At 36.6% G+C, this 13,986-nt stretch overlaps 1 protein-coding gene across 1 annotated transcript; it reads right to left on the bottom strand.

Moving 5' to 3' along the window:
• Positions 1-2,278: 2,278 nt before the first annotated feature.
• LOC149781371 (uncharacterized) lies at positions 2,279-13,115 on the bottom strand. Its single transcript, XM_089935459.1, has 2 exons — positions 12,368-13,115; positions 2,279-6,864 (listed from the first exon to the last, which is right to left on the bottom strand). Exons 1-2 carry the CDS (start codon positions 12,677-12,679, stop codon positions 6,241-6,243), a joined length of 936 nt encoding a protein of 311 aa, XP_089791585.1. The 5' UTR covers positions 12,680-13,115; the 3' UTR covers positions 2,279-6,240.
• Positions 13,116-13,986: the final 871 nt, after the last annotated feature.

The raw sequence follows: 13,986 nt of genomic DNA on the forward strand, positions 1-13,986 counted from the left end.
CAGACTAGACTTTCAGTGATCTAATTCAGCGTCATTGTATCATTGATGCTCACTGTTTCTGAGCTGAGGTAAACAGAAAGCTATACCGTGCACAAAACCATCCTTTTGTTTTGTTATTGTTCCTGGAGTACCCACGGTCAAAACAATACACTAAATGTCCCGAGGGAAATCAAATACTGCATTGATAAAGAAAATACACACTATTGTCCACATGCAGTGGAATCAAATTCTTTTCCAGCTTGTCTTCTGAACTCGCAAACATTTTTCTTGTTGTTTCTGACTAGGGTGATTGATTTGACACCCATACAAATGCTCGATGTATAGGTTTGACATTCTTTCAGCTAAGACTTGAGCAAAACCCAAAGTCTTTCTTGTTCAGGGCATATAAAAATCACTGTAATTTTATATTGTCCATACGTGGTTTGTGACTGTTGTTGTTCTGGATTACAAACCTTCCTTTTTGTTTATTTCTATTGGTTCATATTCCATCTTTTTTCTAATGCTCTATGGTCACTTCTCTCAAACTTCTTTCATAGTATGGTCAGATTGTGCATACAAGATGCCGATCATGGTGCTCGCCAATGCAAGTAAAAACGAAGTTCCGCACGAAGTTGGGCCGATTTTATTGGTAGAAATGTCATTCGTCGGTGCCTTTGTCTGGAGTGAAACCAAAACCCTGCAATGTCTATCCTGCTGAATAATCGTTGATTGAAATACAGTGGCTGCTGTTGGTGCCTCACTGTCCAGTGGATTCTAACAATATCAAGTACAATCTCAAAAAATTGTATGGACAAAGTTATGTTCGAAGGGTCTGGTGCCCAGCGATTACCTAGGATCACTTCTGTCTTGGACACGTTGAAAGTCTGCGAAGAAGAAAGAGTCGCATAAGATCGCACATTTTATCATAGAATCAGAGAGAGTTATTCGAATGTAAACTACCAGCAAGACTTCATACTATTTCACTCCAGACAAAGGTAAAGACACATTTTACACCTGTCAGGATAAAAGGACAATGGGCTCCATAATTTTCACAACAAAAATAAAGATAGGTGTTAGTAATGTCAAGAGAAAGGACACTGACTTTCAAAGCATCCCAAGCAAAAGAGACCAAATATGAAAAGAGGTATTGCAGAGAAACAATAGATAGATCCATACCTGTGAAGAAATTCAAGAAGGAGATACAAGTAGAGGGAAATGAAGCAGAAAAACCCAAGTCGGTGAAGAAATTCAAAAGAGAAAATCAGTAAGGAAGGAATGGAGAACGTGGTGATGTGATTTGTAATTTCATTGTAATTCTGATTCAAGGTGGATGTACCAAAGAAGAAAAATACGTGTTCTTTTATCTTTACTTTCTCCTTTAAGGTTGGGCAAGACCTTCACCCACTCATACATTTTATGATGGAGGAATTTAAGTTTAATTTGACTGGGCAATCATTGAGTAGTATCCCCTTCTAAAAGATGTAGGTGGCCGTGAAAAAAGCCGTTAGTGTATTTTCTGGGGGTGGGTGGGTTAAAAAAGCAAAAGATTTTTTTGACTTGATATCATCAATTGTAAGAATGTTTTCACGGTTGTCTTTCTCCTGCTGCTACTGTGGTATGGTAGTAGCAACCGCTGTTGCTGCGTCTCAGTGGTTAGGGTTGAAGTAGTCCTAAATGGCTTAGAAGTCTTGGATCGTGATTGTCTCTTGCTCTTCGGTTGGTTTAAGGACGTCGGTACAGTTCTCTCTCCAGTTTTAACCTACCAAAATGCTTGTAGTGGACAAATCGTTTTGTTTCATTCTCTTCCTTATGTTCATTGTTCTAAGGTTTCATCTTTTCTTCTTCCTCTTGCTATCTTTTTTCTCCCTCTTTCTGTTCTTGTTCCTGAACAAACATTAGTCCTTTCTGACGTAAAAACTGCGCTAACTGTTCCTTCTTGTTCTTCATGAAGCCATGATTGGCTACTAATGATGGTGACTGAGGTGAATGTTGTACAACAACAGGCAAAATCTATTGCAGAGACGTTAGGAAAACGTACTAAGCCAAACTGAAGTCATCCTTCTCTGGAAGAATGTATGCAGCTGCAGTAGTAGTAATATTAGACTTAGTAGTAGTAGTACTATCACTCTAGTTATATGATATATCTGCGTCTGGCGTACTCCCATTTGATCAGCCATAGGTATCGTACTTTAACTCTTCCGCAGTGGCACATGGTTAACGAGGTATCTTAAAAAAGTAATAGAAAGGAGTGAGAACCAACAAGTTTTTAAAAATTCAACAAATAATTTATTTTCCAAGAATACAAAGTGAACAATGCACAAAGAACTTACGGTATATATGCGAATCCCAAATGATCCTAGAATTTCGAACACATATATAATGATTAAAGCTATGAACAAACGTTAGTGGTATTCTAAAATAAATTCAACATTGAAAGTGTCGATGTGCTCGTGGTGGCATGTGTCGTAGTGATGTGCCAACAGTCTTCTGTTGAATCACAATAATAAATCAAAGTCATTATTTACAAGAATGTTGCTTCTGTGTACTTTGTATTTCCAGAGAAGAATCACTGGAATTAAATAATCTGAATAAATAAATTCCTGCCGAAATGAAATAATGGACACAACAATAATACAACTGATTATGCTATGATCATAGAGCACGAATCAAATAATTTCTAGACAAACATGATTATATAGTCCTCTTTTTGATCGCAGGTAACAATTCACAGTTTCTATTAAACAACTATTGCCTAATGAAATTATTTCGTTCAGGAAGGTTCAAAGAGTTTACAAGTTAAAATATTAATTATAATTATAAGGTCTGTTTCTAAAATTATAATACAAAATGTAGGTAAACAAAAGGTAGACCTGGCATTTCATGTAGATTTTCCAACGTTCTGAACTCAGACTGAGATAAGAATTGCTTACAAAACCAAAATCAAAATCAGCGATTCAGATAAAGTAGAAAATGAACTTGGTTTTGGAAAAGTTCAAGTTAAAAATACAATAATCCAAAGCATATAATGAACCAAAACATCACTAACAAACAATGCAAATTAAATAAACATTACGGCATATATATATATATATATATATATATATATATATATATATATATATATATATATATATTGAAAGATACGTCACGCGTGTCCGCTGTCTTCTGACTGGAAGGGAGATAACAGACCCTAACTGACATTCAAATCCATTTCGATCCAGCCCAGATGATATAGAGGTGCGTTAGCCTATTGTGCCATCTGTTCTCAGATAGCCTGACAAGGTGTGGGTGAAACAAAAGCCATCGACCATCATTTTCAACATGATATTTAATCAAGACTTGCTTGTATTTATCAAGGCATCATGCAGCATAAATAGGATTGCTGAGAGCTATATATAAGAGTAAAATCTATGTGGAGAGGCAACGATGTTTAAAGCGTGTCTTAGTCTACTGACCTAGTTTTAGTAGAAGTTTGCGGTAAGAAATGTAAAGCGGTGTAGCATGTGTTAACCGTCTTCCTTGGTTAAGAACCCCAACGATCCTATTCAGGGCCACCCAGGTCTCTATAATATAAATACTAACGACTTAAAATGAACCCGCATTGCAAACATACGGCTTAATGTTAAATTTCCCGAGTGCTTCCAGGTGCCATTTCATGTTAGATTCCCGTTATGCCCCGTATTACTGAGGTCAATCAGCTTAAACATTGTTACCATGAAACACCATTTGTTTTCACTATTTCTAGCGTGCTACAATGTATCCTCAATGTTAAATTCCCCTTATGCCCCATTTCGCCATATTATTGTAAACCTACGGTCATAATGTTATTCCTATAGATGCTCCCAACTGTCCCGTATTACTTACTAGAATATCTTATTTATATATTTCCTTTCTTTTTCTACATTTTTGCTAAAATCAAGTGCATTAGTTACACGTTAAGGCGCCCCAAAGCCATTCTACTTATGCCGGGCACTGATTAGGAAACAACAGACAGGTAATATTACATCTTCTAATAACAGATGTACTGATAACAAATGTCTTGAAAATATAGTGATAGTGAACTTTCCAGAACCGGCCTAATCAATTACGTGTGCCTTGTCATCCTGTACGAACGCTATTAGCTTAAAGTCAACGTATAATTCATATCTTGCTTAAACATTATTGATGCTTCTATTTAATGAAAATACCATCCTTCACAGGTTCCTACATTTTCAGGATGCAGTAACAGTTGATTGGCCCAATTAGTGTAGTGATACCTACCTAGAATAACTATGAGAAGCGTAGTGCAGTAAATTACCACCATAAACTTCGAAAATAGGATGTAATAATAGCCAAACCGACCCTAGCCTAATAGTTTGGTGATACCTACCTAGACAAGCTATGCCAAGCTTTGTCCAATAAATTAGGTGTCGCTCTACAGTTTCGTATTTTGCATAGGGTTAGAATTTTAAAGCAAAATATACTGGCTATTTTATTAAAAAAAGCCTTGAATATCTTAGGTATAGTTCAAAGAACCTTCAATTCCCTTTATTTTCGCGTATGATTGAGAGGTTTAATATAGGTTAGAGAGTATACAGCTTGGCCTTACTCCAGATGTGCCCCTATCAAAAAAGTGCTAGCTCCACTTGGTCATTTTCACTTCCTGAACTTCAGAGGTAAATTGTATTTAAAAAAAATCCTATAATTTTTTTTTACATTTTATATATTTGGTAATTCATTCATTGCACTTTCAGAAGCTGGTATTATCTAGTCTGGCAAAATTCATTTTCCTATTTTAATAACTACTACTGATAGTGTACTTTAGACTAATTCAGGCTGAATTTTTAGCACAAGGGAGCAGTCATTTTAGTCATCAGTGTGCTTAGATCATGTACAATTTCTAAAAGTACAATATCTTAAGAAATGTCAGCCACATTACATTAAAGCAACATAGAGGTATGCCAACATTCTCTCCAATGTGCATGTTTTAAATGCAAACAACTTCACCTTACATACATAGCTCTCTCAAAAGTACATAACAACTGATGAGCGCCCCCTTACCACCACAGACGATAATAGCATGCATTAACAGCTGACTGGCCCAAATAGTGTAGTGATAACTACCTAGAATAGTTATGACTAGTTTTTTTCAATAAATTACCATCACTAAGAATCTTGGATCTTTTATATTATTTTCCAGAACATTTCTGAGGTACTAGTTTTTCTTGTATGCTTAGGGTGAAATGTTTCATGAAAGAAATAACGAATGGAAACATTTACACTCATAATGGCCATATGATAAGAAACCATTGCTACAAATAGGAAACTTATTTTGATGATATCTACCTTAATATTTGATCAATCGACTGCAATCCTACAACAATGTTGCCACTGACCTAGTAACACATCCTTCACAACATGTGTGACCATGACCTTTAACATTTAACTATTCCATTCCTCTGAAAATATGTGACAATCTAAATCGACCCTTTCACCTCCACACTAGTAGTGACATTTCAATTCATTCATGTCAATAACAAATAGCGATGTCAGGTCTCCAAACTTTAATCATTGGCGATCCACGTAAAATCTTCGAGCTCTTAAGCCTTCCCTATGACCTTCAGCTTCAAACTCTTAATCTTCAATCTCTACAAATATTCGTACAACTGATACATCATACGTCAGTATATAGTGATGTTCCCCTGATAAGAACGGTTGATACTGCGAAATAAAAAATGCAAAATGAACAATATTTTTTTTTTAAAAAAACAGAAAGTTCATGGCAGACGCTGGTCACTGACTTCTTTGTCTCACCGTTTGCAACATTCGCAGGCGAGACATAAATTTAATTTGTGTAGTTCATGTGGTTCATGATTAATACTGATAACAAGGCTATATCAAAAACGTCTGAAAGTTGAAGAAATGTGTCCAAAAATTGAAAAACTACTGCAATAGTCTGAAATATGTTCATTTAAAAAAAAATCTTGCATCATAACTTAAGCATTTCTAATTTGATACCGATGTGACTGCATCCGACGTCACATTTTTTGCCTTTTTCATGTAATGCTGTAGTCTCCTAATGGAGTATTGTGGTACTAAGTATATAATATACAAGTACGACGACGGTGAGGAATGTTAGTTTCTAGCTTTAGAAGAATATACAAGATGCATTTGGAAAGTTAATCCATACGGATAAGTTGTGTAACTGCAATCAATCACAGCATGCTTCAACCAGCAATCAAAAGGTGTAAGGTTTTATATGAATTATTTGTTTCTAAACTATTAAACGAGTAATTTCTCAAGACTTTCTGATCGTGACCTATTTCCTTTGACAAATACATTTACGTTACCTTTAAGCCATTGAAATGAAGCTGCCTTTCGTAAGACCTGAGATCTTTCATGATCAAAATATAGTTCATTTTTTTCCATACTTTTTACAACATAGTCAAATGAGTGCTCATTGACGTGCCCATAACCACCTTGTCCCGGGACAGCCCAACTTAAAACTACGCCCTCTCGCGCATGCCTGTTAATATTATCTAAATAAACTCCCTCGAATTGTTTTGGAATATGCTCGGCGACTTCGAGACTGATGACCCAGTCGTACATGGGCAATCCAAACTGGGGAAGCGTCAAATCCATAAATTTAACTCTCCCCTCGCTTGTTTCCTCGCAAAATGGTGCACCGTCGTAAGCGTCATATACAATTCCCTTCCTACCATCCTCTACGAGTTGCTTGTATCTTCCAGGTCCATCTCCAAAACTCGCCACGTGTTTTCCTTTAAAGAGCTGGACCAAGGCCTTCGCGAGATTCTTGTCTGTCCAATGTTGTCCGCTATCCTCCTTGCTCTCTTGGCGACACCATCCTCCAGTATGGCTAGTTTTTGTACCTTCTTCAGCTATGGTCTGAAATAATAATAATAATAATAATAATAATAATAACAATATTATTATTATTACTATTATTATTATTATTATTATTATTATTATTATTATTATTATTATTATGTAAATGAAGTCTTAAAGCAGAATCCATGAACATAACCCCCAAACACTGGCAACACAACTTTGCGTGTTTTTAAAAAAAAAAGACAATTACTGGTCATGTAGACTATAATACAGTTGTTCGAATTGGGATGGTTTTAAGTCTAACGTAATGGAGTATGAACAACACGATAACCACAACAACAACAACAACAACAAAAGCGAACATCAGGCCGTGGATTTGAAAGCGTTTTTTTAGAAATATAACATATAAAACAGCTATAAATATTCAAGCGGGGTCATGGAAGTATCCAACTACGGTCTTTCACAGGCTATAACCTTGTATTCTCCTGAAGCTAGTTCATCCAAATGCAAATGGTATTAATAAGTCAAAGTTCGGTAGAGAAAGTGTGATGGAAAACGTGAACTATTGAGACGTGACCTTTAAGACAGGACCCCAATGTGGTACGCGGTACGTCTTCTAATGATGATTTATTTACACACCAAGGTTTAATCCTTGATCTCGAACAGCTTGAAAGAGTTACATCGAAAGTATGACGACGGACGGACAAACTGACGGACAGAAATGCTAATATTATGACCCTAACCTTTTGCGACAAAGCAAGAGACAGCAAACAGAAAGGGGATGGACGGGTCGAATTGCATTCTTAGATTTAAAAGAAAATTATATACAAGAAAATGAGAAACTACGCTTTCTTTTGACAACTCACTATTATTCATTCGTGACCCCTTTTCTGTATATCCTGAAAACCTTCCTCCCCCGCTGCTGTAATCGACATTGCATTGCACTTAGCATAACGGAAATGCGCGGCCGTGTTTTGTGTGGGGAGAAGTATAAAATACCACACGAAGACATTGATCTACATTCAAGAAATGCCAACGTGACGCCACCAAATCACGAATAGTCAGGGCCAATGTGGGTATGTGAGGAAGATTGCCAGTAGCTTCTTGTGGGTCGGTGGTTCTCTCTGGGGTTTTCCAGGGTTCTTCCTCCACTATTTGTACTGGCCGCCATGTATAGCCTATCTTGTGCTGAAAAAATGGCGTTAAACCCTACAACAACAACAACAACAACAATGGCGACAACAACAAATAGAAGAACCATAATCGGGTGTATCACCTTACCTTTTAGATTGTTATGGCGACAACAATGGCGACAACAACAAATAGAAGAACCATAATCGGGTGTATCACCTTACCTTTTAGAATGTTATTGTTGTTGTTGTGGGGTTTAACGCCATTTTTCAGCACACGATAGGCTATGATGGCGGCCAGTATTAATGGTGGAGGAACAACCCAGTAAAACCACGGGAAGAACCACCGACCACGAGAGGCTACTGGCAAACTTTCTCACACACCCACGTTAGCCTAATCCTAGACTCGAACTCACGCAGACAGAGGTGAGATGGCAGTGGTCCGTAACGGAGAGCGCTTTAGACCACTCGGCCACTCGGGGCCCCCACCTTTTATATACTATTACTTGTAAGTAACAGTGTTTCTAACTAAAAGAATCGATTTGGCTACTTCAAGTGGAATTTATTCTTAATGAGAGTGTTTGTATGTTCGTGCGATAATTGTCTCATGATTTTCTATATGTGTTTGAAATTTGAATTTAGGTACTTGTGATTGTTCTGCTTTTAACGAAAATACTCAGCCGATTCAACAGCAATAGTAGATGCAAGACGTTTTTGCTCATCCTCAATATGGCGAGGGTTTTGTTCATCCTCAATACGACGACCACCGTTCTATTCATATTTACCTGGTATTCGGATATTATGCTCATGTGCAAGCTTTTTTAGTTGCTGTATCGTTCTTGTATAAGTAAACATTGTTTTTGCCGTTACAGTGGCAACCGGTGGTGGTTTATTAGTGTAATTATGAGTCTGAATAATTAAAGTACGTCAGTCTTTCATATACTTTGTATGTATATTCCATGTTAACGTGCGAAGGGACGGTAGATATGCTTACAGAAGTGTGATGCGTCTCTAATTAAGAAGTCCGTCAATGACTTGTTTTGATTTGCATTTTGCCAGAGTCAGAAACTGTAATCGTTTAAGTGCTAGTTATTTTTTCATTTAGTTCTGTTTTACATATTTTAATTTTGTGCAGCCACGGGTGTTTGTGGTGTCGATTTAGTTTTACACGCCTGATACTATTCGCGAACAGCTACTCAGGGTCGGAAATGTTCGGAGTAACAGTCACTAGAATGATTTCAAATGATTCGAACTACAATGTTAAATTGTAGCATTGTAGTTCAATAGAGCTATATATATATGCAGGTATTTTCTAAATTTGCTATTATTTGTGCTGGTGGTCACAGTAAGCGACTCGCGACTAATTCTGTGAGAGATGTACATCAGGTGATGTTTACGGTCAAGTAATGGCATGCAGTCGATATTGGTTTATGATACGATTCAAAGATTAGTCATGCCACGTATTCATCACTTATACTAGCTTTACAATAATCTAATTGACTTTCATTTATACATTTCACCAGCAGGACTAGTTTGTCTCCCTGCTTATGTAAATAAATAATTTTTACTCCGATAGTTAGATTCGAACCGGCCATGATGTGTTTCAGAGTACGACGCGCTAACTCACACGCCTAACTGTCATTGTTGAGAGAATGAATGCAAATGTTAGTATTTGACGTTAAGAAATTGCTTGGAGAAACATGTAATGAACCCTCCCATAATGAGGCCAATATCTCACATTACGCCATTAGACTATATCAAGCCCATTCACTCAAATCGGTCCTTGTTATCTTACTGGATTTTGTAATAATAACAGATGCAAATTTAGCTTGTATCAATTTCGCTTTGAATTTTCTTAGCATGCCAAAGTCAATACCGCTGAATTAAATCAAAATAGTTTATATCATTCTTCGAATTTAGAGACGAACTACTCTGATTTAAGCAGCAGGTCAGTCTACCTATTTTTATCACTTGCACATCTATTACTTAACAGAGGCCTGATTATTGATCAAACAGCTGCTGCCCTAGTAATACATTGTGGGCCTGCAACCACACTCCTAACAAGCGCGAGTAGTGGTAAATTGCCAATTTTTGTCATTTTTTGTGGGTCTTTGGTCACTGATATACGTCGTAGGCTCTATCTACACCCCCACCCACCCCTATAACAGGTCACACGCGTGGATTATCAATGCCAATCATCCATGGGTTGCACATGATATATTTGATCGCCTAAATAATCTTGAGGTGTAGAGGCTGTGATTGGTATCAGAGACCCAAAGAGGCCAAAAGTGGCAAGGACCCAACTCAGCCACTGCTGGAACAAATACATTAAAATTAAACTTTCTTATTGTAATTTGATATACAATAAGAAAACATTGCCAGTTCACTCATCGTATTGAAAATAAATGTATCTAAACTGATATCCTCGGTCGGTGAAGAAAACAAATCGTGCTTTATATGTAGGACGAGTGTCTCACACACGGAATGGTTTAAATCTATTGTACACTCTCTATCTCTCTCTCTCTCTCTCTCTCTCTCTCTCTCTCTCACACACACACACACACACACACTTAATATATATGTATCAAAATTTGGTATCAGTCTTCATCATAAGGAACATTTTTGTTCGAATTATTGATAATATTAACTATTGTTTCCCCCGAACGATGCATATTCAAAACAGCTTTCGTCGCTGACATTTTTCACCATTTTTAATTCTTCTCTTTAAATGGTATCAACATTCGACTATTGGCAATGTACAAAGTGTATTCAGTACAATTTTTGTGAGGGAAAAAGATCAACAAGTTCAAAAATGGTCTTTTCTGGGGCGATTATGGGTGGGGAGATTCTGGAAAAATGCAACAGAAAGGTACACGCTAATCATATACATAAGCGAAGAGTTTTAAATGAAAACGAAAATAGATGTCAGAGGTAATCAACCTAATGGAAATATATGCAACAATTAGACATTGTTCCTAAACCGAATTAAAGTTGTGTAAGTTTTATCATTGACTGTATTGCACATTGCATTCACATGCACAATATATATATATATATATATATATATATATATATATATATATATATATATATATATATATATATATATATATATATATATATATATATATATATAGGTAACACAATGGAGAAGAAAAAATCAAAGGCACTTTAATTGTTAATTTCCTTTATTAAAGTTGTCCTGGATAAACATTAATTACACAATTTAAGAAAAACAGATATTTTGTCCATATACCATTCAACTAGATCTGGGGATGGGCCGAAAATAGTAGTCGAATTTCTAACCACTTAGGTCACCGGATGAATGGATCGATCGAGATATATGTTGTTTGGGGGTTAAGGGAGAATTGCCATGCGGGCAATTTTGTTATTGTCAATCCTTGTGTTTCTCTTTTGACTGATTAGTCTGCAACACAGTGAAAGATAGTGAGAGATAGCGGTCTTCAGACATTTTGATATTTAAAAATTTTCCTGATTTTTTTAGAACCGAATTATAGGTTTAACAAAATAACAACAAAACAAGAATTACATATATTACAGTATGCATGCCTCATAATCAAGAAATTTACATTATAGGTCGCTAGGCTATTGTAACTTTGCATCACTGATTATATGAACACTGGATAAACCCCAAGAAGAGTGTACATATACCGTTACGACGAACCAAGTTCTTGTAGGTTACTTGGTGTATGTTCGGTTTCAAGGGTTTCATCAAGTCCCAGTCCTCTTTCTCACTCATAGATTTCTGCGTAATCTGTCCCGTATGCATGAGAGAGAGAGAGAGAGAGTGAGAGAGAGAGAGAGAGAGAGAGAGAGAGAGAGGATTGCACTGAAATTGTGTACCATGTTAAATTCATTTAGAAAACGGGGATTATTAATATTTTTATCGATAATTACTTACGTCGATAGTGATTATTCAGTTGAAATTCTTCATTGATAGAATCGATGACATACTGTTGAGACAATATTTGTATACGCGTAATAATGCGCCATGGGCGGATCACAATTTTGATATCCAGTACTGTTAGTATATATATACTAAATGTTACTGCAACTGCCATGTTTTCATGATTTATTAAGTAACTGTATTGTCTCAATACATTTAAGTAAACCATTTCGTTTTTGCCCAAAGGCGATGAGTTGGTTTTAAAATATTGCACTGTTAAGTAGCCAAAGTTGCATTATTTGATCTGTGTACATAATGACGCTATTATATCCGGTAGTTTCGTGGTATTCCTAAATGCTGTTTTGAACTAGGTAAATAATGAAAACTATTATATTGTGAAGCAACTGTAAAAATCACACTTAAGTCTAAGAGACAGCCTGCAATTTGGTTACCTGGTTACAATAGCCTGGTCTGAACAATCAGGTGTTAGGGATGAGGGCTAAGGAAGAGAATTAGATCTTACCTGGCATTGAATTTGTCCCATCAATCGCTTCAATTTATTCACCTCCCTCGATGCGTCATTCCTTTGCTGTATCAAAATGTCCATAATTTCTTCAGATCTTTGTTTGGATGTCAAATTGTAGATTGTTGGTACACTATATGCAGATCGGATTGACTCACTGATACTCTTTAATAATTCCTGAGATTTGTGGACTTGTACAACAAGTAGATTGTTCTTATCATCATCTTGGTATACATTTTTCAGGAACAATCCAACTACTACCACTAAACACAAAAGAATCCACAAGGCAAGTAATTTCAATCTGGACGTCATCTATTTGGTTTATTTATACTTGTGTTCCGCGTTAGTGCTTTATCTAACAGGCGGTGCTCTACGTGTCACAAACAAGTGGCCGATCTTTTATCAACACATACAAAAACGATGTGTGGTAGACCAGTCGAACTTAAACACTGTAGATTCATTCTCCATATTTAAGGATCAAATTCATTTCATGCAATCACACAGGGGCTCGTATCGTTGCTTAAAATTGACCTGTCATGCATGTACTATATAAGAACTACAAGGTAGGACACTTCTCTCCTTGCTCGAGCGACCTATTTTAAAATAAACGCTGATATCTCAAGCTACGCTTTGCGTAGCTTAATACATATGGTACCGTTATTTAGCTCAGGCATTCGACTGTGTATTCCTATGAAAAGTTTGACTTAATATCATACCTTTCAGGAATGCCAAATCATTTTCCCACGGTACCGTTCGATATGGTACTGATCGCGCCCGCTTAATATGCAAGATCAACGCCCTGAATGGAATACTACCTTCTCACTGGCCAACTAAAAATAAGTATAAATAAACAAAGGACGTGATTTTCTTTTAACAAATGAGAGGACAGTATTCCATTCAGCGCTTTGTTCTTGCATAATAATAATAATAATAATGAGGACTTTGTATAGCGCCTAATCTTTTGAAGCTCTAAGCGCTTTACAACATTAGACAACACCTATAAGATAAAAAAACATATAATGATATGATTACAAAACAAACACCATGAAATTAGAAAACATTAAAAAAAAATAACATGCTGAGAATATTTAAGGTAGGAAACTTTATTAGGTCTTTAAGTTTGTTCTTGCAGTCGAAATAAGTGAGTTTTGAGAGCCCTCTTCAATGTGATCACTGCGTCTTTGTGTCTAAGTTCAGTGAGCAATTCATTCCACGTTGCTGGGCCCTGATATGCAAAAGAACGCTGTCCATATGACTTTGTTTTCATAGTGGGAATAATGAGTATACGATTGTCACAAGAAGAGCGTAAGTATCTTGCTGGTGTGTACACATGGGTGAGGTGGGATAGGTATGTTGGACTAGAGTCCGATAGTGAAACGTAGCACAGAGAACAAATTTTGTGTTTGATTCTGGATCGAATGGATAGCCAGTGTAGGGTACAGAGCAGCGGGGAGGTGTGCTCTGATCGTGGTACTCTAAGTATGATCTGAGCAGCTGTGTTTTGAACTTTTTGAAGTTTCTGGAGCAGATATTGAGATGAACCAGACATAACTGAGTTACAATAGTCCAGTCTTGAAAGTACCAATGAACACACAAGTGTTTTAGTGGCATCAACTGAA

Source organism: Sinohyriopsis cumingii, chromosome 15 (assembly GCF_028554795.1).
Source record: "Sinohyriopsis cumingii isolate HCF-2022 chromosome 15, ASM2855479v2, whole genome shotgun sequence".
NCBI classification, from domain to species: domain Eukaryota; kingdom Metazoa; phylum Mollusca; class Bivalvia; order Unionida; family Unionidae; genus Sinohyriopsis; species Sinohyriopsis cumingii.